Source organism: Mauremys reevesii, linkage group 8 (genome assembly GCF_016161935.1).
Source record: "Mauremys reevesii isolate NIE-2019 linkage group 8, ASM1616193v1, whole genome shotgun sequence".
NCBI classification, from domain to species: Eukaryota; Metazoa; Chordata; order Testudines; family Geoemydidae; genus Mauremys; species Mauremys reevesii.
Window position 1 is genome coordinate 92,045,856 of NC_052630.1, and position 25,128 is coordinate 92,070,983.

At 45.4% G+C, this 25,128-nt stretch overlaps 1 protein-coding gene and 1 long non-coding RNA gene across 7 annotated transcripts in view; one reads left to right on the forward strand and one right to left on the reverse strand.

Moving 5' to 3' along the window:
- ALG6 (ALG6 alpha-1,3-glucosyltransferase) overlaps nucleotides 1-9,644 on the reverse strand; it is a 40,024-nt gene extending 30,380 nt beyond the window's left edge. The window contains exons 1-3 of one of the 4 annotated variants that reach the window (XM_039485412.1): nucleotides 9,479-9,644; nucleotides 8,694-8,828; nucleotides 1,813-1,923 (exon numbers count right to left, since the gene is read on the reverse strand). In XM_039485412.1, coding sequence (XP_039341346.1) covers nucleotides 1,813-1,894 — 82 coding nt within the window. In that variant the 5' untranslated portion in view covers nucleotides 1,895-1,923; nucleotides 8,694-8,828; nucleotides 9,479-9,644. Of the gene's footprint in view, nucleotides 1-1,812; nucleotides 1,924-6,727; nucleotides 7,045-7,272; nucleotides 7,327-8,469; nucleotides 8,551-8,693; nucleotides 8,829-9,478 lie in introns of those variants that run through there. The other 3 variants (XM_039485413.1, XM_039485415.1, XM_039485414.1) reach the window with 3 other exon arrangements.
- LOC120370542 lies at nucleotides 7,956-14,651 on the forward strand. 3 transcript variants are annotated; one of them, XR_005583790.1, is made up of 5 exons: nucleotides 7,956-8,037; nucleotides 9,569-9,646; nucleotides 10,626-10,782; nucleotides 11,328-11,413; nucleotides 14,406-14,651. It is a non-coding gene; the product is annotated as an uncharacterized LOC120370542 (long non-coding RNA). The 3 variants fall into 3 exon arrangements; XR_005583789.1 differs by having other exon boundaries at nucleotides 7,967-8,037; nucleotides 9,564-9,646; XR_005583788.1 differs by lacking the exon at nucleotides 9,569-9,646 and having other exon boundaries at nucleotides 7,963-8,037.
- Nucleotides 14,652-25,128: the final 10,477 nt, after the last annotated feature.

Below are 25,128 nucleotides of genomic sequence, written 5' to 3' on the forward strand. Positions count from 1 at the left end.
CAATGGTAGTACTCATATGATTCAAGTAAAGCACATGCTTTCCTGGATTTAGACCTTACTCAGTTGCTCCCTTGCTTAAAATCCTTTTGTTAAGGATAAATTATGGAACAACAAAATCCTTATGAAAAAATGTAAGGATTTTTTTAAAACTCAAAACATTATTTAAAGGGTACTCTCTCAGAACTCGGATCATTCTGGAATTAGTCCATTAAAAAAGAATCTAATTAACAGTGTCCCTTTAACATGGATGAGTGCATGCAGCACAGCAACATAAAAAGTTAACACAATGGTGGCAATAGAAACGTTATTACATTTTGTGTGTATGTTTAAATAGATGAATTCTCAAAGACCTAAGCTATCTACAGAACAGAGGTCTCAAATGTACATCTTTAGAAGGTGCTCAAGTCAACCCTCTTTACTAAAAAATTATGAAATTAAACAATCATGCTTGAAAATTTTCATTTTAACTTCAAGTGATCACTCCAAGTAAATGAAACCAAAAAGTTATGCATCAGTTTAGTCACAAAAAAATATTGGACAATTCTTGTGGCTTTAGTGTGAGGCTCTGCGCTACATTAAGAGAAATTAGGGGTTGATCCTAGACTCGCCCTGTGATGCATTTAACCAAAGGAGTAACGAGCAAGCTTTGTACAAATTGACTGACACTTCCAACAGCCAATTTAGAAGAGCCATCAGGAGGTCTTGAAAAAACTTATGTTAGTTCTTTTGCAGGCAGCACGAGGTGGGGGGGGGGAGAAATGGATCCAATAAACGATACAACTGTGATTTATCTCATAACAAATTCAGGCAAATATGGATGATGGGTGTAAAAATCTAACCCTTCATTCCAGACCACTTGTATAACCTTTCCTTCACTTCTACCAGTACAGCTTTAACTAAATGAACAATTTACTTGTGGTAAGGCTTGAAGAGCAAGATTGACCAACTGTACTATGAGGTTGTAGTGCAGGAGTTCTCAAACTGGGGGTTGGGACCCCTCAGGGGGTCACAAGAGTATTACATGGGGGGTCGTGACCTGTCAACCTCCACCCCAAACCCTGCTTTGCCTCCAGCATTTATAATGGTGTCAAATATATAAAAAAGTGTTCTTAATTTATAAGGGGGGGGTCGCACTCAGAGGCTTGCTACGTGAAAGGGGTCACCAGTACAAAAAAAAGTTTGAGAGCCACTGCTGTAGTGCTACTCTGCAACTACTGTATTATCTAAGGTGTAGGAAAGGAAAGCTGGCTGTTCTTTTATTCCCTCTAGCATATTTTAGTGGGGGACATTGTAAAATAGGATTAACAGAAATAGGGGGATTAGAATGGAATAGCTTTTTCAGCATTTTGATTATGGTGGCTGTGATGTAGCTCATTGTTAAATCCAGAGAAAATGGCAGCTCAAGAGTCTCAAGGGCTTGTCTACACTTGCAGTTTACAGCGCTGCAACTTTCTTGCTCACGGGTGTGAAAAAACACCCCCCCGAACGCAGCAAGTTTCAGCGCTGTAAAGCACCAGTGTAGACAGTGCACCAGCACTGGGAGCTGCACCCCCAGCGCTGGGAGCTGCACCCCTCATGGAGGTGGGGTTTTTTAAGCGCACTGGGAGAGCTCTCTCCCAGCGCTGCACCGCGACCACACAAGGCACATTAAAGCGCTGCCGCGACAGAACCTTAGGGAGACACGGTGGCTATTATAATATGGCCATATACAGCTTCCCATTTATGAAACCTTACAAAAAAGTTTTTAACTCTTAACAAAAGCTTTGCAATTCACCTTTATATTTTTTTTTGCAGACTGTGAATGTACATTACCTGAATAAGAACCAAATGATACCGTCCAGCGTACAATAAGTCCTAGTAAGACAGTAATTGTCATTAAGCTCCATTTTTCCATAGCTGCACTTCAAACCAAGTCAAAGGTACCTGAAAACAAGAAAACAAAGTCTACTGTAGCTCTGCCTATGTTTCTGTTCCTTTATGCATTTGGAATACCATCATAATTTAGTGATACTGATGATAGTCTCACTATGCCCCACACTATAAGTATGATGTTGCAATATTGCTTCTTCCTGCATGCTGCGATTAGACAGTTTATTCCAAGCACTGAAAAGTTTCTAAGCATAAAACCAAACACTATACAGAAATATTTTCTCCCATTTCTGAGCCACAAGCCGACTAGGCTTCTGGCAAAAGAAAAAGAAAGAGTATAAGATTTCAAACACTGAGAGGAACCCAGATCTCAAACCAACATTATGTTGTACACACATACACATTATTAGACTCCATCTCCTTAGTATGTTGGGGACTGTATATGTAATACATACAGGTGGAGCGTGGTTTCTTTATGGATGATTGTTGTTATTTGAAAAACTTCCTGTTACAGTGTTTAAGTTTGAGGAGGGAAAATACTGAGGCTGCTCCTATCCATAAGCAGCTCAATAACTAACTTACTACTGAAAACCTGCAAAATATTCAAGGATTTCTATACAATTCCTCAAATTCCTTGACCATTAATCAATTAGCAATAGCAAACACAGAATTGATAATGTGACATTTAACCACTTTTTCTACTGCATTATCTTTTGCTTACATAATGACATAGGCTAAGAATGGATGTTTGATTAATGTCACTGCACCAGTACTCAATACAGACCTGATTCGGCAGAATCTTATGCCCAAAAGTAGAGCTTACTGAAATGAGTAGTCCCATTTACATTAACAGGACTACTAACAGCAGCAAACTCTACACAACTGGGTACTAATTGTTTTCAGGATCAGGCTCCAGTCTCTTACAAAAATATTTTAAAAACAACTGAGACTTTCACTAAAATAAATAAATCCTAAACTACTTGTTAAAATAGGACACAATTTTTAAAAATATATATATTTATACAAAAAAGTCAGGATTTCAGATACACCTGAAGTCTTAAAGTTACAAATAAATACATTTCAGAAGTCAAAAGGATTTTTACTTGGTTGATGATATCATTAACGTCTAAATTTAAGCAAGAACAGCAAATGTAACTTTTCTTGGCTGCATAGTAAACACTGGCATTTTTATCTGTTTGAATAATCACATGTCATCATGTGTCAACACTGTCTCTAGTGCCCTGCATTGCTGGTGTAGGTCTTCAGGTATAGTGAGGAGTTTTGGAATATCATACAATACCCCAAATATACTGCTGTGTTCCCTGAGCTGCATGAAACATTTTTCAACTGACTGTATTGCACAATCTAGCACCAGATTAAAGAATTCAACTTTGAATTGTTTGGGATCTCTTATGGGATTATCCCGTGCCTCATAATCAAAATGTTGTCTTCTTCGGTGACTCTTGTATTCTTGAATGGGTGGGAAAATAGCTTCAGTGTGAAGTTCCTCTGCCAACTTCTGTGCATGTTTCAGAATGATTTGAAATCCCTCATCTGACCGGTAAGACTTAGGTATGACTTTGCTTTGTCCAGTTGTTCCATTGCTCCAGATATATCAAGGTCAACACCTTGGAGTCTCTTGCTTACATTTATTTCAAACAGTATATCGTGCCAAAACACTAAGCCACGCAGAAATTTGAAGTTACGTATGTTTCTGGTGATTCCATTTCCCTCTGCCACTGTTCTCACACGAACAGTTCCTATCATAACATTATCCTCCATAATGGCAACTATGGCATCATCTATCTTCCCAATTTGATGTTTGATAGGCTTTATAGCCTCCACTCAACTTTCCCATCGTGTAGCACTCAGTGGTTTCAGTATCAGAGAGGATGTTTCCAGATGTTGCTTCAAAATTTGCCATCGATGAGTTGATGCAGAGAAAAATACATAGATGCTTTGAATTACATTAAAAAATTCAGCAGCCTCACTAGAAGCTGATGCTGCATCACTGACCACCAAGTTCAATGAATGAGAACTGCATGGAACAAAAAAAAAAAACTCGAGGGTTTAACTCTCGGATCTGTCTCTGAAGGGGCGGCTCTAGGTATTTTGCCGCCCCAAGCACGGCAGGCAGGCTGCCTTCGGCGGCTTACCTGCAGGAGGTCCCCGGTCCCGCGGATTTGGCGGCACGCCTGCGGGAGGTCCGCCGAAGCCGTGGGACCAATGGACCCTCCGCAGGCATGCCGCTGAAGGCAACCTGCCTGCCGCCCTTGCGGTGACCGGCAGAGCGCCCCCCGTGGCTTGCCGCCCCAGGCACGTGCTTGGCGTGCTGGTGCCTGGAGCCACCCATGTGTGTCTGCACTCCTCTGTTCTTTCCTCTCATGTTGGCACCATTATCGTAGCCCTGACCTCTCATGTCAGTTATCGCAAGTCCCATATCTTCCAGCTTTTTAAGAAGCACATTTATCATACCAGCTCCTGTAGTATCATCAATGTCAATAAATTCTAGAAAATGCTCTCTGACAGTCATCACTGCAGAGACATTTTCACTAGGTTCTGTTGTTACAAAACGCACCATTAAAGTCATTTGTTCCATATGGCTGATGTCAGGTGTGCAGTCCAGAATAACAGAGTAATATCTTGCTGACTTCAGATCTGCCACAATCTTCCATTTGAATTTTGTTGCCAGTAACTGTATGATCTCATTTTGAATTGTTTTTCCAAGGTAGTGGTGTGTGTACATTTCCAAGGTAGTGGTGGTGCTCCTGGAGTACAGGATCAAACTCAGACATCAGCTCCACAATTTTAAGGAAGTTTCCATTGTTTGGCACATACAGCTGATCTGAAGTGCCACATGGTGCCAGGTTTTGGGTAGCAAGCATTCTCACAATGGCAATGAGCCTTTTCAGAACATTTTGCCAGTAAAGAGACTCTGATGCAATCTTCTCTTGATGCTGATCATCTATGGTGGCCTTTAACATTAGTCTCATCTCAAGCTCTTTCCACCTATGGAATGCTCTCTGGTGATTTGCAGCCTTCTCATGGCATGCCAGATTTCTAGCCAGATTTTTCCATTCCTTTGTTCCTGTAGAAGAACCCAACGTAGCTGGAACATTAGACTGGAAGAGTTTGCAACAAAAACAGTATGCAGCATTCTGGGTTTTTAAGTACAAAAGCCATGACCTGCCCACTTTGTCACCATTTTGGATTTCATGCCAGTAATGTGTTGGATGGAAACAGCTATTTTCATTGTCTTTGGGGAATATGAAGTTTTTCACTTGCTGTGGCCCATGCAATACAAGTAAGCCCCTCAGGCTACTGCTCAAATGGATCCACAGTCCTGGAACATCTAGACTTAAGGAACTAAACTCAGCAGCAGCTATTTCTTGTGCCTCCACCACACTCTTCTCTGATCTACACTTTTCTTCAGGAATGTGCATGGTTACATCCATCTGAGATGGAGATATGGATGCTGCAGTAGCTGCCAGGTCACCTGCACTCTGAATAATTGGAAGATCAGGCATCTCCTCACCACTCACATCCTCACTGGGGCCAGAGGGCTCACCGTGAACATTTGTGTCTATGTATCTCAGGAGAGCTCCTTCCTGCTTAGATAGAAAAGCTTCCTTTGCTTTCTTTCTTTTTCTCAATGCTGCCCTGAAGGGGCGTTTTCTTCTTTCACTCATGACTGCTGTTCTGTGCTAGCTATAGTGGCTCTCAACACTCAATTTAAGGGGACAAATAAGCAGGCTGGTAGCAGGGCCTGAGTGAGGGAAGATACCAGCGTCTTAAGGGCCTAACTGGCTCCTACTACTCCAGTTGACTGCCTGTTCTCCTCAAGTGGGTTCAGGGAAGGAGCAGGAAACAGGAAGTTCCATGAGAAGCTGGTGTTAATCAGTCCAGGCTCCTGGGGGTGCTAAAGAGGTACATAAGAGGCTCTGCCTCCTCCCTCTCCCTGCAGCTGTTATTCTCTCTCAGGCCTTGGCTACACTTGCAAATTTGCAGCGCTGCATCAGGATGTGAAAACACACCCTTCTCCAGCGCTGCAAATTGCGGCGCTGCGAAGCGCCAGTGTGGTCAAAGCCCCAGCACTGGGAGCACAGCTCCCAGCGCTGCACATTATTCCCCACAGGGAGGTGGAGTACGGACAGCGCTGGGAGAGCTCTCTCCCAGCGCTGGCGCTTTGACTACACTTAGCGCTTTGAAGTGCAAGTGTAGCCAAAGCTTCACCTTTTCTCCTGCCTGCCTGTTATGTCTCTTGTACCCTCCTTCCTCTAGCACAGCACTCCACCATCTCTGTGCATCTAGAGCAGAGAGAATACATATGCACCAGCAGCAGACACAATTTTCTACACTCTAGGACCTAGTGGCACGCGCACGCGCACACACACACACACACACACACACACACACACACACACAGTCTGGCACCTCAGGCGGCCGCCTCAGTTCACCTCATGGTAAGGCCAGCCCTGGCCACAAATATACTCAAGCACCTAAGTCACATTTTTAGGCACCACTGCAATCCACAAAACTCCCACTCAGCTTCTGTCTAACCCTGTAGGTAGCTAAACTCACCCAGCACCTAAGTTTTTTCAATAAAAGTTTCCTAAGCAACTACATTCCTGCCTCTGAACATATGCACCACTGACTCGCTCTAGGTGCCTGGACACCAATCTCCCGACTAAGCGACCCACATATCAGGGGGAAGATAGATGTTCCTCTGCCTAAACTGTGTGTCGGGCCCAATCCAGTAGGTGTGCTAAGACGTGGCCTAACTTCACAAAATGACTGGAGGGAGGGGAGAAAGGAGGACCTCACTTATTACCTTAACCACTGACCTAAAGAGTCTTACCTGGAATATGGGAGACTCCTGGTTTAAGTCCCCCCTCTGCCTGATGAGAAGACAGGATTTGAACAGGAATCTGCCACCTCACTGAGTGCAGGTGCATAATGCTGTTGTGACTCAGAAAAAAAAATCCTTTCTGATTACTGGTTCAGGGTGAGTGCTTAAGAAAAGGTACTAGTCCTGAAAGCACTTGCACTGTTCCATCACAGTGTTTCTCTGTTTTGTCAAGCCATGAAACTTTAGACCTCAGCTTGTTGTCATTCATATTTTTGTTGTTACTGAATGTTAAGTAAAACTTTAACTTCATTAGACTGTTGAAGCTCCTGTCAAATGTAGAAAAGGAAATACTTAAAATGTCAGCAGCAGCTCCAAAGTCTCTAAACCCTTGACCAGAGAGGAAATTGCAGCTGAGGTGCAATAATTAGCATTTTTTAACATTTTGTGAAACCATTAAATCACATTCAACACCACCAAAAAAACTGAACATACATTATAAAATAGGTGACACCCAAATTATCAAATCTAGTCATTCTGATTATTATTTTCCTTACCCTGACACTCATTTCAATACCAGCATGATTTTATAGACCCATGTTTTATACTCTCTGCAGTCAGGTGTTAGTTCTAGATCTCAGTTCTTGACATAGCAGCCACTAAAATCACATTACAATGAAGCGGAGGGGTCAAAAGGCAAAATGGAATCACAATGATGTTTTTTCAGTGCTGATATCTCACAAACCACCATAGTTGAAAAAATTAAGCAACATTGCCAAATCAGAGTTGTATTTTGCTAGTGATTAATTATTAATTTATCTCTGTGCTATCTTATGAAATACTGATCATTTATAAATGGACCAGGCAAAAACACAGGCCAAGACAGCAAACCTCTGGGACCTATCCCAAGAAAACCTATTGGCTCGGACACTTGTAAACAGAAATGGATGAGTTTTGTTCAACTCCAGTTATAATTTTGTATGAGGCATTTCCAGTCTTTTCTCATTTGTGACGCCTTAAATAAAGGTATGATGAGAAAGGAGAGGAAGAAGCCGCTGATGTGCTTGAACAAAGATGGCAGTTTCAGACAAATATTTTTTAATAAAGAAGGCAAAGAAAAAAAAAGCCTCGGAGAAGATCCCTAGACTAATGGCCTCTAACTAGTGTGCCCCCCATATGTTTGTGTGTGATGTCATCAGGCGTCTAATGAGCACTGTGATGAAATCCAAGTGCTGCTCAGCATGGTAAGAGGAAAAGGCTACCAATATGTATTTGTCAATCAGTTGATTTCTCCGATGATGGATCCATGTCCTACCTACTCGGTATGCAGAGGACCCCGCGTCAGCCACAAACACCAGGACAGACCCACATAGGGTGACCAGACGTCCCGATTTTTGGGTCCTTTTTTTATATAGGCTCCTATTACCCCCCACTCCCGTCCCAATTTTTCACACGTGCTGTCTGGTCACCCTAGACCCACACTCCTGGGCACCGTTAGGGGCCTCCTCTTTGAGCCCAACGGCAACCCGCCCTCCCCACGACTGTCGGGGGCGGAGGGGGGAGGCCACACACACTCTACCCTGAGGGGCGTGTGGCCCAGCTGACAGGATCATGCCCCTCCCACGACCCCTTCGTCCCCGTGACCCTGCGGAGGGCCCCTCCTCCCCTGCCCGTCTCACAGCAGCGGGCCCCACGCGCGCCCCCTTCACGTATGGCAGCTAGGGCACCCTCCATGCCCCCCGTTATCCGTTAACCTCCCGCCGCGGCTCCGCAGGTCCCGCCCCCTGGTGACACCCGTGGAGCATGGACCGCCTCACACGCCCCGACTGGGAGCCCAGGACGCGCCCCGCGCGGACTTCCCGCCCCCACGAGGCACCAGGAAGCGCTGCTTCCCGCTCCCTCAGCACCGGAGCGCGCTCCCGCCTCCCCCCTTCCCTCCTCCGCGAGCCCGCGGATCCCACTGGACGGACGGACTCACCCAGACGCGCGCGTCCCCGGCCGATTCCGCGCTCGAGTCGAGCTGTTTCCGGGTCTGGCAGACGCGCACGCGCTGGTAGCGTCACGGGGCGCGCGCGCGTAGTAGTCCGGTGAACGCGGGCGCGAGGACGTAGGGCTGAGGGAAGGGAGGGGGGATAGGGAGAGTGAATGGGGTCAAGCCACGGCGGGCAGTGGGAGCGGGGCGGAATGGGGGCCAGGGGAATGGGGGTACAATAAGGGGCAGCCAGGGGAATGGGCACATGACTGCCAAGCAGAGCCCCCACCAACCCTAAACACTACTAGGCCCACTGCGTCAGGCACTACAGGTGGATCTCCTGTGGCTCCTCTTAACCAGGCGAGGCGGCTCCACCCAGGGCTGGTGCAACCCATTAGGTGACCTAGGCGGTCACCTAGGGCACTAGCATTTTGAGGGGCAGCATTTCGGGTCCTTCGGCAGCGACCGCAGTGGCCAGATCTTCGGCCGCCCCGGTCGTTGTCAGCATTTAGGTGGAGGGAGGGCCACCTGCAGCAAGTGTGTGTGGGGGGGTGGCACGCAGGGGACCGGCTCCCAGCCCCAGCTCACCTCTGCCCCGCCTCCTCCTCGAGCACGCCGTGGCTGCTCCACTTCTCCCGCCTCCCAGGTTTGCAGCACCAACCCTGGGCCAGGGGGGAGCTGCTGTGGGGGGCACCTCAGGCCGGAGGGGGGTGGGGGCGCAAGGTGGAAGTTTTGCCTAGGGTGCGAAACATCGTTGCACCCACCCTGGCTCCACCAGGGCTTTAACTTACCAGTTTATCGTGTGCTCCTCTCTTCTGCACTAGCCAATTGCATCGTATTAGCTAACCAGTGCTAACAACACACCTCTTGCCCTAGTCTAGATATGGCTTGTTACCCCTGCCACCTCCTCAAGGCAAAACATCCTGGTCTGAACGTACACAGATTGTAAATGTCGGAAGGTACGAAAATTAACACTCAGAATAACATTAATGCTGCCTCAGTCACTACACACAAGCCTTGTCTACTGCCAAAAACAGGACCTGTAATTCACCAAACGTTCAGCTCTTCTAGTGGCAGCACTAGTGCAGCTATAGCTTCAGGCAGCTGCCAGCTATTTATGCACCTTGTTGTTTTATCATACTCAGATTAGATCTTTATGACGGTACTTAAAAAAACAATGGCCACCTAAAACCCAGTCTGCTGTAGTGCTGCTCCTGTTGCTGCAACTGGTGGAGATGAAATGTTACAGTGGTGGGAAATTATTGGCAAAAAGCCTGGTAGGGTAGACACAACTAGGGACTGGGGTGCAGCTCATTGAAGGTATTTAGGCATCCAACTCCCATAGATCTGGCCCTGGCTTCCTTACTGGGAGCAGTCTGGAGTCCTGTTCTTTCCCAAAGGAAGGGAGCAGCTTGAGGACCTGCTGTGCATCAGGGAGAAAGTATTTAGGGCAGTGGTTCTCAAACTTTTGTACTGGTGACCCCTTTCACATAGCAAGCCTCTGAGTGTGACCCCCCCTTATAAATTAAAAACACTTTTTAATATATTTGACACCATTATAAATGCTGGATGCAAAGCAAGGTTTGGGGTGGAGACTGACAACTCACGACCCCCCATGTAATAATCTCGCAACCCCCTCAGGGGTCCCGACCCCCAGTTTGAGAACCCCTGATCTAGGGTGCAGTTTGGGAGCAAAGGAGACACCTACCATCAACCATCTCTTTCAAATTTTTCATAGTCTAGTATTTCTTTACCCTCAGTAATACTGTTGAGGAACTTGACAACTTAACCTAAAGAACATTATTCAGTGGATAGTCCTAGAAAAGATTCACATGACTATTACCTATTGCCAACAATATAATATGAATTGATCTATTTTCCAAGTTTCTTCCTTGATTAATGTTTTTTGTCTTTTGTGTGTGTTCATTCCTGGGACAGTGGTTTTAGCAGAACACGGATTATTCTGATAATACAAGGCACAGATAATAAGATTTTCAGGGCCCAATCCTGCAAGCCTTCCAGGCACAGAACTCTCACTGAAATGGAGTTCCAAATTGAGGCGTTTTATAGGATTTGAGCCTGAATGCTACAGAAGGTAGATATTTATATTGGCAATTACCATTTCATGAGCAGCATATACATTTTAAGAAATATATAAGACTTCATTTTTGCTGACCTACAGGTAAAACTATCAATGTGATGGCACACTTCCTTAACCACTTTTTCAGGAAAATATTACCTGGAACTCATTTATTTGATTTACAACTATAAAATATTAAAGTTTTAAACCTCAGTCCTGTGAAGACTTATGCACATAGTTAACTTTGTTATCATAGTGAAGACTCATGGTGGTAAAATTAAGCAGCTGCTTAAGTCTTTGTGGTATCAGGGCCTTCGATGGTAGTGGGGGGAGGAGGAAGAGAATCTTTCAAGGACATCCATGCAACATGTAGGACATTTCCCTACTCTCACTAATCTCATTCCTGCCATTCCTCACTCTACCTCTACCCCCAATTTAAAAAATATTAAAAACCAACAACAAAGCTTGTAACTAACAAGCTATGAGAATCCTTCACCATATTCATTTGGTCATGTATTGTAACCCCAGCCTCTATCCTGTGTCTATTTTATGTCTTCTAGAATGTAATCCCTCTGGAGCAGGGTTTGTATCCTTTGTACAGTGCACAGTTCAATGAAGCCCCACACCCAAATAAGGCCTTTGGATGGTACTATATATTAATTAATTATTAATATTCTTTATTATTATTAATAATAAGCATCAATAAATCCAGTGGGAAACCCTCCCCAAAAATTAGGTGTTTTGTCAAAAAAAGCAAAATTTGGAAATTTTTTGATGTGATAATAGTATTTTGTCTAGTCTACTCTGGTACATCAGCAGAAATACCTTTTGACTACTTCCCAAAAGTATTTTCTAATGCAATATATAGGATAGGATATACCTGCCATTCCTAGTCATATATCTTCTGAGTGTAAATGAATTCAGCAACAAACATATCACCAAAATATAGTTATTAACCATTTGAAACAATTTCTGCTCTTTGCTTGTCATCCCACTCAGTGTGTTCTTTAAGTATTAGAAGATGGAAACTATAGGATCTTTCACAGATTAACATATAAACCACTTATTGGTTTCTAAACTGTGAGCACCTTTGAATCACTGAATCTGGCAGAAGATAGTAGGTATAGATAAGATCATCATAACATTATCAGAGCCTCAGATTTTTACAATGAGAGCTAATAAACCAGCTAACTTTATTGACTCATATGGATACTTAATTAAATAATTATTTGTTCGAGAGATGAATCAGGACTCTAGGGAATGTCTCATTGGGTCCTAAATACATGAATCTATAACAAACTCAGACTCAAAAATATATTGGTTACAAGAGCAAATAAATTAGAACTGGAATGATATTAGATGCTATGAAGTATAAAGACCACTAACAACGATTGCTATTTAACTTGCAGTACCCTTTTTTAAATTATTTTAATTCTGTGTGAAGAGTTAATCCTCATAGACGTTATAGCTTCTTTAACATAGTACATAGCAGTTTGAAATTGGTGAGTTAAACAAAACTGTAATTTCAAATCTATCTGAGATCTCCATAGCCACCACTCCCTGAGGTTACTGATCCAGCAAGACTGAGCCACAATGCTATCAATTCTGATACAGTTTTCAAAAACAGTTCTGGTTGATGTCAATGGAAATTTCGCCTAGTTTGGATCCAAATTTAGCAAAGTAGGAGGCAGAGCTGGCAAATAATAGATAGGCCAGTGCAATATTTTAATCTAGCTAGCTAGCCAGCCAGCCAGCTCTGCCTCCTTTTGGCTGTTTTCTTCATGGTTTTGCCTCTACAATTAACTAATAGCTATTCCTCATTTAGAATAACAAGCAGAGCAATGTTAAACAAATCCAAGAATAGCATGCATCTTTCATAGTATCTGAGTTAGTAACTTCCTAATTCAGCAGTGAAAGCAATAAAGCTATATCCTGTAGGTTATTGATATTATTCCCTAACTTCTCTTCATTTTGGGGCACTCTATGGCCACATGTACGTTTGACAGAGAATTCTTAGAGCTCTGTATTCGAGCGTTAGGCTATATTGCTGTAAGTTCAAGTGCATTAGTTCAATTAGCGTAGCTCCCTTTGTTGCAAGGTAAAATCATCCACTTCCCCAGGAAAGCTTTTTATTGAATGCTTTCTAAATACTTGTATTGGCCGCGTTGCCTGAAATCGAGTCTCTGTCACTAGTATTTCTGCAGTGACTTTCACCAGATCAATGACTGGAAAAGGCATTAAGGACACATTGTAACAACGGGGCAGTAGACAAGCAGGGTTTGATTTTGTTTTTTACCAGCAGAGAGAAACGAATAATGATCAGGAAGGTCGTTTCTGTTAACCCTTTTCACATCCTCCTGACGTTTGAATCAGTTTGCTGGCGGTTTTTTTTTTATTACAGCTATTACAATTGACGTAAACCCGCATAGGCGAAACACAAATATCGCTAGTGTGTTCCGTAACTCTAGAATGAAATGCAATCTGAATGATGGAAAAGTCCTTCCTATAGCGGATAGAAGAGAAAGAGGCTTGGAAGAAGCTGCAGCTATAAAAAGTTGCTTTCCTGCTCGTGTAGGATTTAATTCCTGCATTGAGCTGGGATGCAGGAGGGAGTGGGAAAACATACTCTAGAGACGTTTTCAGTTGGACCTTTTACTGGGCCCTCAACACTATAAAAATTGTAAGTATCTGTCCTTATACCACACGCATTTGGCCAAAAAGCTGGAACCCTGAAAACCATCACGCTGATGGTTTCCTTTTAAACAGAGCGGTTTAGCCACGGTTTTTTTGTATCTTGACTTTTATTATTTCTCTTATTTCTCTTTTTTAATCTTTGCCATAATCCTCCTGAGAGATGATTGGCATTGTGCCATAATAATAATGATTATAATTAATACATACATAAATAAACCAGTTAGAAGGGAATGGTTGACTTTAAGACTACTACTATTTTTTATTAAATTCAAATAAGTCTCAAACTCCAGATTAAAACCAATGCCCATTGATTTAACCCTCCGCTGTGAGTTGTATGTAAGCACAGCCGGTCTGCTGTTGCTATTCCTGTTTGACATTAACGCTACAACTCCATGTGCTTCTAGAACTCAGACTTTCATTTGGGGGGAGGGACAGGTCAGTGGTTTGAGCATTAGCCCGCTAAACCCAGCGTTGTAACTAAGCTGAGACCTTGAGGGGGCCACCTAGGGATCTGGGACAAAATCAGTACTTGGGAGGGAGGGGCTGGACTTGATGACCTTTCAGAGTCCCTTCCAGTTCTATGTGATAGATAGATCTATCTTTCATACGGTGGATACATTGTTACCTCTGTAAAAGAAAGTATATTTGAGGTCCAGCCATTTCACGGCTTAACTGAGAGGAGAGGCTGAGTTGTTTTCGTGTGCCCTGGCTTTTCCCATCTTGTTGAAGCTCAAGTAAGCAGGAATTTTATTAAACCTTTAGCAAGGACACTCCTTCTCACATTTTGTGATCTTAATCAAGTTGCGGAGTGCCTCCTTTCTCAGCTTGCTTACCAAATCCTGTATTAATAAAGTTTACTTAGTTATTTAAATAGATTAAATGTCACATTTTAAATGGAAGGGGAAGGCTCTACCTCACTGACCTATTTTTCATTTCTGATTTAGAAAAAGGCAAGATTAGCATGGATATTGCATTTTCAAGGACCTCGCCACTATTAAATAGACTGTTAAGTGCATTTTATGGCTGAAGAGTCTGTTCCCAGTTCAGTCTCAAAGATGTGCTAAGTTCATCTCTACCTGCTACATTGAACATTCACTGACTAAAATACTTTCTGTGGATGTAATACCTATGATCTGTATCTTTTAAGTGCATAACGCTAAATGTTTTAGGACTAGTAAAACGTAACTCAATAAAAGTCCCTAGAATGTAAGTGTGGTCTCTCAAGAAAAATATATCGTTCATATTTGGCAAATTATATGCATTCCTTGCTCCATTAACAGATGTTGGTATCTAAAGGTGGCCAGATTTTGAAAATCAACACACAAACTATGGTAAAGTAAGGTTGTCAGTCTGTATTAAACCAACAAAGCAAATGGATCAAAGGTAAGGCTCCCATTCCCATCTGAACTCTCCTTGGAGTGGCTCTGAGATCACTAGGGGCGTAAGGGGGGCCGCTGGAGTGTGGCCACACACACCAGCTGGTGGCTGTGCAGTGGGGCCTGCACAGTGGCCACACGCAGTGCCACCAGCGCTGCTTGTGCAGGCACACATTGAGCAGCCTGCTTGCAGCCGTTTTGGGGCAGAGCAGCTCTGAGGAGCCAGCGGCGAAGTGCTGGGTCATGTGGCTTCCTGTGCGTTCATTCCGCCCCGGTGTTTCGGCTTTGGTCGCCCTCATTGCATTCCTTCACGCAGCTGCGCCATCAGCAAGTCATTCATTGCGTCTCTGTGTTTCTCGCTTTCTGTGGTCACCAGAACTCTGATTTCTGCAGCTCTGCTCTGTGATGTGCTGGTCACTCTGCTCACCAGTGTCACCAGCGATGTCTTCGAGCAGGAGCTGTCAGTGACAGTGCACGATGATATGTCCATGGATTTGTCTGATGCTCAAAGTGACAGTCTGGAGTGCGGCATTCGGCGGGCAGCGGCATGCGGTGCTTTGCATCGCACTGGAAATCTGGGATGGGCTCTTCAACAAGCACTGAACATCGTCATCACAGTCTGGGAGTTGTGGGATGTGGTGGGATGGCTTTTGGCATCAAGTGTGTGTGGCAGAAGACATGAGACTCTGCAGGACTCTGGAAGGAACTGCTGGCTGATGCTGTCCGATGGTGGCTGGGGCAGGCAAAGATTGGTGGTGGAAAGCGGGTGGCTATTGCAGGTGGAAATTGCACACTGGGAGACATTGGGGTGACCAGGGCGTTCTGGGAAGTGGGAACCAGTTTGAAAGGTGAAACTGGGCAGAAATCGTTTTGCAAGGCAATTAATCGCTGGATGGGGGGTTCGCCGTGACTCTGGGTGGAGGTGGGGCTGTGGGAGGGGGGGGTGCGGTGGGGCTTTCCCTCTGGGGGTGGGGCGATAGATGGTAGATGTAATGCATATCAGTCCCCACCCCACCCGGCATCCAATGGGGTTTTCAGTATTTATTGATTCAGGGCTGCCGGACACAGCACATTGCTGCACACAGGTTTGCGTGAAGGTTTATGAGGCATGGTGGGCTGAGTTTTTCGATGCAGGCAGGAAGACAACACAGGGCTGAGTCAGCCAGGTGCAGGATCTTTTTTCCCCCAGACAGGGAAGGGTAGGGGATCGGAAAGACCTGCCCACTGTGACAGGAACTGGGACACGAGCCATTACAGTTTGCCTTCCAGTCTAGCTACAGAGCAAGGAAGTGGAGTGTGACAGGCTGAGTGGGTGCAGACTGACTGAGCTGTTTGTTTGGTGCGTTTTGGGCGGCTTAAGGAAAGGCTTTGGATAATTGTTTGGTTATAAAGGAGCATTGACTTGGGGAAGCCAGTGCGCCAAAGGGAAGAGCTTCCATTCCATAATAAGAAGGAAGGGAAGGGACATGAGGTGAGGCATGAATATGAGGAGAGGAGAGAGGGGGCTAGAGGGGCAGCAGGGAGAATAGAGAGAGGAGCTAGAGGAGGCTGCTAGGGGCTTCAGGGGGAGGGGATTGACTTTGAGGAAGAAAATTGAGGCTGTGCTGCACTATATGAGTATGCTTGCTTGCATGCATATTAATTTGCACTGCTTACTTTGTATTCTATTATCCATAATAATAAATAAGGTGTCTTCTCTCTCTTGCTCTTTCCAAAACTGTGTTTCTTTCTAATAGAAGCTTTTTGCTTTTCAGAAAAAGAGAATTGAAAGATAAAAAAAAAAAACAGCAATACAGATTTGACACACACACAGACACACAAGCACAAGAGGCAACAAGAGGGCTTTGGTTGCACAATGTGTGCAGTGCCTGCATATGTCATGTCTTGAATGTGATGGGGTTGAATGCATGGGGGCAGGGGTGGTGGCAGTGGGGGGTGGAAGGGAGGAGGTGGGGTGAGGAGGTGGTGGGTGTGGTGGGTGGCTTGGAGGGTGTGGAGGTGGCTGAGTGTGGGTTGTGGCTGGTGGTGGTGCTGACAAGCGGGTGGGGTGGGTGGGGGGGGGTGGGGCTGGCTGTGCAGGGCTGTGGGGTGGGAGTAGGACGCGTAGTGCTTGTCTGCTTGGGCATGCCGCTGCTATAGACGCGCGCGGCGCTGCCTTTCTCTCTTTTCTCTAGCTGCCTCTCCTTTCTTTCCTCTCATTCTCTTCTCTTCTCTCTTCACTTCTTTTTCTCTTTTCTCCTTTTTCTCTTTTCTTTTTTCTTTCTTTAGATTTTTTTTTCTTCCTGTTTTTTTTGCTCTTTGGTTTTTTTTTCCAGTATTTTGAACTTTCTCACTGAGTGAAGCCTCAGTACAGTCAAACATCTGCACAGTCAGACATGACATGTACACACATGAATTGCCATATCTCCTGCAGTCATTCTCACCACCAATGAATTCAAAGGAAAACACAACAGAAGCACTAAAATGAAGGGTGAGGAGTGGGGCAAGGAGTGAATGGTGGCTGGTTGCGAGGGAGAGAGTGGGGGAGGAGGCTTGAGGAATGGTGCTGGGGTTTGAGTGAAGATGCAGATGCAGGGTGATGCAGATGCAGGGATCTTTCATCTCTTTCTCTCACTTCTTTGTTTCTTCACTACATTTACTACAGGACTTAATCCTGATTCACTGGGAGCACTCAGGCTCTTTAGAGCAATGTAGTATGCAGAGGAATGTGATGCATGTGCCGTGCCTGCCCGAAGGGTGGCTGCCCTGGTCAGTGAAGACCGACACAGGACACAGTGGCTCTGCCTATACACTGGACACAGTATGGGACCATATACCTCTGCCTATTGCTGATAAGACTGAAGCTGATGAGCACGTGAAGATTTTGCTGCGATAACTGAACCCACATCTAGACGGCTGCCATGCGGGCATCCATACATTCCTTCGCTATCATTGCATCCACCACCCCCCATCTCCTCCCCCAGAAACATCTCCGCTCCAAAAAAGCCGCTCCGCTGAACGCCACTCTGCTGCTGCTGCTGCAACTTCTGCAACTGCCTGCTGCTGCTGCTGGCTCTCCTGGCTTTCGAAGCTGAGATCTGCCCTTTCTTCAGGTCCTTCGGTTTCACCCCCCCTCTCCCCCCTCCTCCTCCCTCTCTTCTCCTCTCCCCCTCCCTCCCTCCTCCTCCTCCCCCCCTCCCTGGGCAGAGGGCTACCCGGTCCTGTTTTGTCCATCTCTCCCCAAAACGCAGGTCGTGGGGGGATCCTAAAGCGGCGAGTCTCTCTCGGCGAGGCAATGTAATATTCCCGGGGCTGGCTCTTTAACCTGCACTTGTTCTGTCTTGCACCCATGGCCCTGCCCCAGCATGTCCCCTGATTATCTGCATCATATTGATATAGCTTCTGCTCCGAGATATCCAGTGCCAGCTGAACAGACGCTGCCCAGAGCTTGCCTGGCCTGGCCAGCTGCTCCACCCCTCAGATCCATGCCTCTGCTTCACCTGTCCGAGCATGCATGCCTACCTGTTGCTGACTAGCTGATAACCTGTAACCTGTAACTGCACACCTGATTGCCTCACCAACAGGAGCTTTTTTAAATTTTTTTTTTTTTTTTAAAGAGGCAAGGGCAAGAGAGAGGCAAAGAGAGAGGCAGAGCAAACAGAGTGCAAACTGAGCATAGCAGTTTCTGGGAGGAGGACAGGTTCCCTGCTGAGTTCAGGTAAAGGCTGGTGACAGCGCAGTGCTGCTGAGCAGTGTCGCTGCACTCTTATACCCCCAACCCGCCCTACTTTCAGCCAGCGCCCAACCAGGCGCTGCCAGCGCTGTGTTGCCCTGCTCTTGTTGTGGGACGGGGTGTTAATGGGTGTGCTGGAAAGCCTGGAAAGCGCTGCAACTTGGCTGCTAAGCCCTGCCAAGCCAGCGCTGGGGGCTGCTACGCTGAACAGCGCTGCAGCAGGGTGTGAAAACACACCTGCTGCTGCCTGCAGCGCTGCGGCTAGCGCCCCCCCCCAGTAAAGCCCCCCCCCAGCGCTGGAGCCGCGCCAGCGCTGTCCGTGTATTCCCCACTGGAGCTGGGACACGGACGGCGGCTGGAGTTTTTCTCCAGGCGCGGCGGCTGACTAGCGCTTCGCGCAAGCGCTGCCGCGGCCAGCGCTGCCGCGGCAGCGCTTTGAAGTTTAAGTGTAGCCATAGCCTAATAGGTTAAATGCTCCAGTCTGAACAGAGTAGAGATTTTACCTCCTAATCTCTTCGATGCTGTGAGTTTGTCAGTTCAGGGTTTGTTTTCAGTGGTAGTTTTGTAACCATAGGGGAAAATTAGGTCCGAGTGTGTTAAACATAACCTGTAGCCTGTGAAGCGCTAACAGACTATTAACTGGTTCAAGTAAATGTGATATGTTGTGTTTTCATGCACTTTAGTATTAGAGTGTACCAAAAGAGTTTGCATACAAACATTGTTATAATTAATGGATAGACTAAACTGCATCTCTCCAATCTGTGCACTCAATAGATGTTTGATGAAGTAATTGCTGCGCGTCATTTTCAGATTTCACTATCTGGTCTATCTATTCAAAAATATATCCTAAAGACATAATGCTTGCTCCTGCACCCATTGAAGCCAATGGCTTCCTCTTCACTTCCCAGTAGGAGTAGGTCCACTGTATACCACAAATAAACAAGATAAAGTCTTTGCTTATGGATGAGATTTTCAACAGAGTGTATGGGAACTGGGACATTTCGATGGGAACTGAGTGTCTTATTCCTTTGAAAATCCCATTTTATAACTCCATTCTCATGCTAGACTCCAGAATGACTCCCCCTGGGATTAATTTTAAGGTGAAGGTCCTTGATTCACAGACCGCTGGTGAATGAGCAGCAGTTGCACAATCTTCTTCACAGTGATCACCTGTAAGTACCAGAAATCAGAAGCTGTATCAGTAGAGAGATGGTGGTTTAGCCTCCCCTCTAGCTAGTCATTCCGTCAGTGGCCTCTCTAATGAACCTGCCCTGCCAGCAACAACATGCGCAGTGTGATTTTTAAACTCTAGACCATTTTGAACAAGAAACTAAAAACAAAGCACCCGATTTCCTTTCCCCCCCCCTCTTCTTTGCATTACTGTAGCCTAAAAATGACATAAACCCACTGTCCTCCATCTGCTGTGGAACTTTTGGTTGATGCCAATGGGATGTGTGTGCAGACTGAAGGTAGTGAATAGCTCCAAATAAGTTTTAAAATCCTGGTTCAGCCTGAGATTTTGTTCAGGCCAAAGGATATTTTTCTACTCTGCCCCAGGAGCAATTCTGAAAATAGGAAGTAATATTGCATTGGGAACATTGACAAATTGTTGCACTATAAGGAGCCTGGCAAGCCCCCTTAACTAGTGTGATACTACCGGGAACCTTTAGTGCTAACTTCTCATCATAAGATGCTGTTTTGGAGGTTTATAAGGTGGCCATGGATAAATATATACATAATACATTCCAAATATATACTAAAGCACCTTTTGTCTGGAAGTATCCAAATTGCTTCAAGGTCTATAGGTCAAATCCTGCGTGTCTAACTCCTGCCAGTGGTTCAACTGAAGTCAACGGAAGGAACGGAAGTTAGTAAAGCCAGTTGGATGTGACCACTAAGTATATGGAAATCACTTCACACGCATAAATCCAGCTCTCTCTGGGCCATATCTCTGAGGGTAACAGAGCACAGTAGCGCCAAACAGCTAATTTTTAGAGATGAATTAAAACTGAGGAAATTAGGTAGGCATAATTTAATTACCCAGTCTGGGTAATTGGAAAATTACTAGATTAAGGAATCACCCAGGGGCCGATGCCCTTTATTTGCAGCAAGTGCACTTGGATATTTAGTAATCATGGGCTCTATCCTGTACCAATGGGAGCTTTGGAAGGGCAAGGGGGATCAGGGCCTGGTCTGCAGTTTCCTCTAAAAAATGTCCTATGTTGCTATTTCCAAAAAGGTATCAGAAGAGTGCACTAGTTTACAGTATTGTTTCAGTTGCAGGAGTCCTACAAAGAATTCTGCCTCAAGCAACTAGAAGGTGAAGGGTTGATATTACTTTTGAGAGCTCTCAAACCAGAACATGGGAGAAAAATAAAGAGTGACCTATGGATTATATTAAGAAATATGATGGGGGTGGGGGGGAGAAAAGCTTTTCAACTACAATTTTAAAGGCTTTTAGCGCTTTAATTTAGTGGATGTGACTTATTAACGTGATAGCACATAAATGCCTGTAAACAAGACCAACTGAGTCAGTACTTTATAGAAGTGAGCCGGGCAGACCTTCCTTGGACAAAACTGAGGCAGGAGCCCCGGTCTATCACCACCAAATGGCCCTCTCATAAAGTACTTCAGTAATCACGCACCGCACTTCAGTGTCATGCACGCCCCCAAAACATGTATTTTATTATATAAATAAGGCAGATTTTAAAAAATCACTACAGCTGTAGCGCTCCGTAAACACTAGCCGCTACATAAACCTAAGCAGAGATTTCACTAGACCGGATATTTCCCAGTCGCCTTAGTAAATGATATTCTCCTTTTCCATCATCCAAGGGAAGATTCATGTGTTCTTATAGCGTCGAAAAGGCAAAGCCTGCCATGAACTAGAGCACAAACATAGACGACATATAAGCTAGATAGTACGCCCGTCTCCCCCCCCCCCCCGCTTCAAATCCGTGGTGAGGGGCTCATCGCTCCGGACTTCGCCCACCTTTTCATTCGCCCCTGGGCCTTTACCATTTGATCGATCACTGGATGAGTCGAGGACCGCAAGGGAGCCCCACTTTTGAAGGTCCTGGCTTTGGGTCCTTTGTAGTGTAATTCCCACTCACCCTTACCTCCCCCTACCCAGATGAAAGCAGCTTTTGCCAGCCGTGATCTTTGCTGCCAGGTAGCTGGTTCTTAGCCGAGTCACCTCTCATTGCGCCGCCAGCGTGTGCAGACACGTCCTTCCAGTTGACAAAGCTCCTTCCAACGACTAGGCGACTCTGCTTACAGAGGGGAAAAGCGGATAAAATATACATGGCCTGATTAAACTTAGAGGCTGCATGGGGAGGACAATGACGGGAAGAAAGGACTCCACATCTGCCAAAGGTGCCGTGCAAATTCCACCTCCCCACCACCCTGCCACGGGAGAAACTTCGGGATCGAAGTCCATTGGGATCCATTCATCTTAAACCTTTAGGTGCTTGACTCTGACGAGTAAAATAAATGTAGTAATCGAATCGGTTCCCTTCAGGCTAAGTGCGTTAGCGTTAGCCAGCCTCTATTTCATTAAAGAGGTTCAAAGGGGCCTCCTCCCATATACAGCACGGGAGTTTGGGAGAAAAGAGAGATCAGGGGACCCTTCCTTTGGAAAGTTGTATTGGTAGAGTAGTTGGTGGGATTTTTGGACCCACGTAAAATGCAGACACAGACTCTTCCTGTCGGGCCTCATTAGGGCTTTTTCTCTCTGGGACGCGATCCTGCGGCCCAGAGATAGGCAGACTGGTGTGTGTCGTGAGACTTTGAAGCTAGCTGCCTCGCCTCTACAGTGTAGCCAGCCAGAGGGGAGGCTCGTAGGCCCGCACCCCACGGTGGGAAAATGCAAAGTCCGCTTTATGGTAGCACCGAGAGGGGAGATCCCCCGTGCAAGGCCTAGCCCTTGAGTGGGTTCTGGTTTCAGTAGCAAGGAATAGCCCGGCGAGTGTCCTTTTGAATGACCCTAGCGATGGGATTCTCGCCTCTGCCGTTATGCCCAGTGACAGATTAATTATTATGTAACCCCGATGCGTGGAGAACGGATGGAGAGAGGAATACATCGCTTGGGTCTGCAGCGAGCATTTCTGCTTTAGTGCAAGAACTCAGAAGAGTGTCCGATGATGTTTCTTTCAAAATAAAACCGACTGTAAAAGTAAGGGCCAGACCCTCAGCTGGCGTCAATCGCAGCGCTACACCGATTTACAGCAATTGAGGAAACAGGGTGTTAATTAGACGGTGTGTCCCCCATTTCCAACCATGTAAACGATTTAAAATATTATTATTAAAGTATTATTGCTTGTATATTCTGCTAAACCGCCTCTGCGGTGACTGAAGAATGTTACTGCATTTTTAATAAATAACCAAAGTGAGAAAAAATGGCTCTGGATACCTACACCAACTGCAGAGCATGGTCATTTTCCCAGTGTTTAGGATCTGGTTACTTTTAATACACCCCAGAGGCCAGCATGACATGTCTTACACTAACAGGCATCTGTCACCAACCGTGTCAAGTTTTGCCATATGTGTCGGACGGTTTGTGGAAATGGGAGTGGGGGAGGAACCCCAGCAAATAAGACTTTCGTTGCTCGATTGATTTGAGTGGTTTTCCCACTGTGGAAACTTTCCTACTCTGCTGGGATAGTTATGTGCAGGGGTCAGGGAGATGGAATTCATAGCTGTGTAAGGACTTTCGTCAATGTAAAACGGCGCAGTTAAAGAAGTGCGGGAAGTCATAGGAGATTCCTCACCTTTCAAATTGCTTTTTGACTCAGCAATCGAATATTTTGTTTTTGCTGGACATTTTGGATAAAATCTATGGCAATGGGTTAGGAATGTTTCGTCTCTCTTCCTAACGGTCCTGTTCTACATGGGATTCTTTTAAACCCTGTTTAATAAAGGAATACTATATATTTCTCTGGCATCCAGCTGCATCAGTGCCCAGAAATGTTCTTTCCGTTCAAGCCACACGAACGGACAAATATACAAAGGAAGGGCCCGATCCCGCTGGTTACCGAGTTAATGGTAATCTTCCCGTTGACTTGGGAAGGAGCAGGATCAGAAAGTGCTTTTTGGAAATACAATGCATGAAAAAAAAAACCACCCATAACTGCTGAATTCAGTGATGTGTGGACCTGTCTGTCTGTGTTATTTGTGGATCTTCCCAAAATATTATGGCTATTCACGGGACTATGAAAATAAAGGCTCCCCCTTTTCTCCACACCTCACTTCAGAGTCGTCTGTTTCTCATCGTCCGCGTTAACCTGTTTACCTCCTCCAGACCTCTATAGAAATCTGTCCCATTCCCAAGTTACAATACTGGAGTGTGCCTCTCGCGATCCTTTCCCCGAGGAGTCCCTCTGTGTATGACTAGGGAGGGTGGGGGAAGAAGTCTAGAGAAGCCGCTTTATAAACCGCGGAGGTCAGGAGCTGCTCCAGACATCTGGGAAATTCGTTCTATACCTAACGCCCCCTACAGGTCCCACTCCGCTATTACAATTCTGTGTCCCTCTGGGAGCCCCAAAGTGAGATTTCGCCTTCGGCCTCTGGGTTCATTTTGCTCCCCAATTCCTTTCTGTTTAAATTAATGATTTCTCTTCCCGTCCTTCTTTTAGGTGATGGGTTCTTTGCCCTGCAATATCCTTGTGCCTCTTGCCTGTGTAATACAGTACAAGACAACAGGACATTTGGCGTTTGCTTTGCAGAGGAGGCAACAGCAGAAGCTAGAATGGCAAATCCTAGGTCTGAGTCAGCGGTGTGTGTAGCGGATCATGGGGGCCGAGAGACAAAGACGCTATAATAAACCCTTCGGAAAAAAATCCACGTAATAATTACATAACGTATCCCATCATTACAAGCAAGCTAAATGCGATTAAAATGAATCCACTCTTAATTTAATAAAGAACCTAGGAGAACAATTGATCAATTCCGTATTATTTTATAACCTATTAATTTAAATTATTGTAATGTTCCAAGCAGTGGGGAATATACTTGGGCTTCCCTCTACCATGTTTGTTTTTCTAATTCGATTTGCACATTTTCCTGCTGCGCCTAAAACGTTTACACTATAATGATATTTACGTTTGTCTCTGAAAGAAGTAGCGAATGTCTGGAATCTGAAGAGAACTATTCAGCAGCGTTAGAGAAACGACGGTTCTCCCTGTCCCCCCTCACTACTGCTATAGCTCTGCTGGCCTGTTATGCAGATCATGGGGGAAAGAAAAGAAAGAGAAATGTCTCCAATCTCCGTGTCAAAGGAAACTAGTTGGGAAGAAAGTTGCCGGCTATTTTGCCTTTTTCCCACCCCCGGCCGCCTAATAAATAGTACGAAAAGGCCTTCCAGTTTAAAGGCTGCTGCTTGTTCTGAACACACATGCAGGGCTGGGAGGTATTATTGCTATGTACTGAAATATGAGGGAGTAATTTTATAAGTAACAAAGGATCAGGAATGGAATGAGCCCCCTGTTATCCAATGTCAGTTAGAAGCACTGGATCAGCAGCTTCTTGAGCCTAAAAGTGAATTCAAGAAGAGCCTCCTTTCTCTTTTCCCAGGGGTATCGG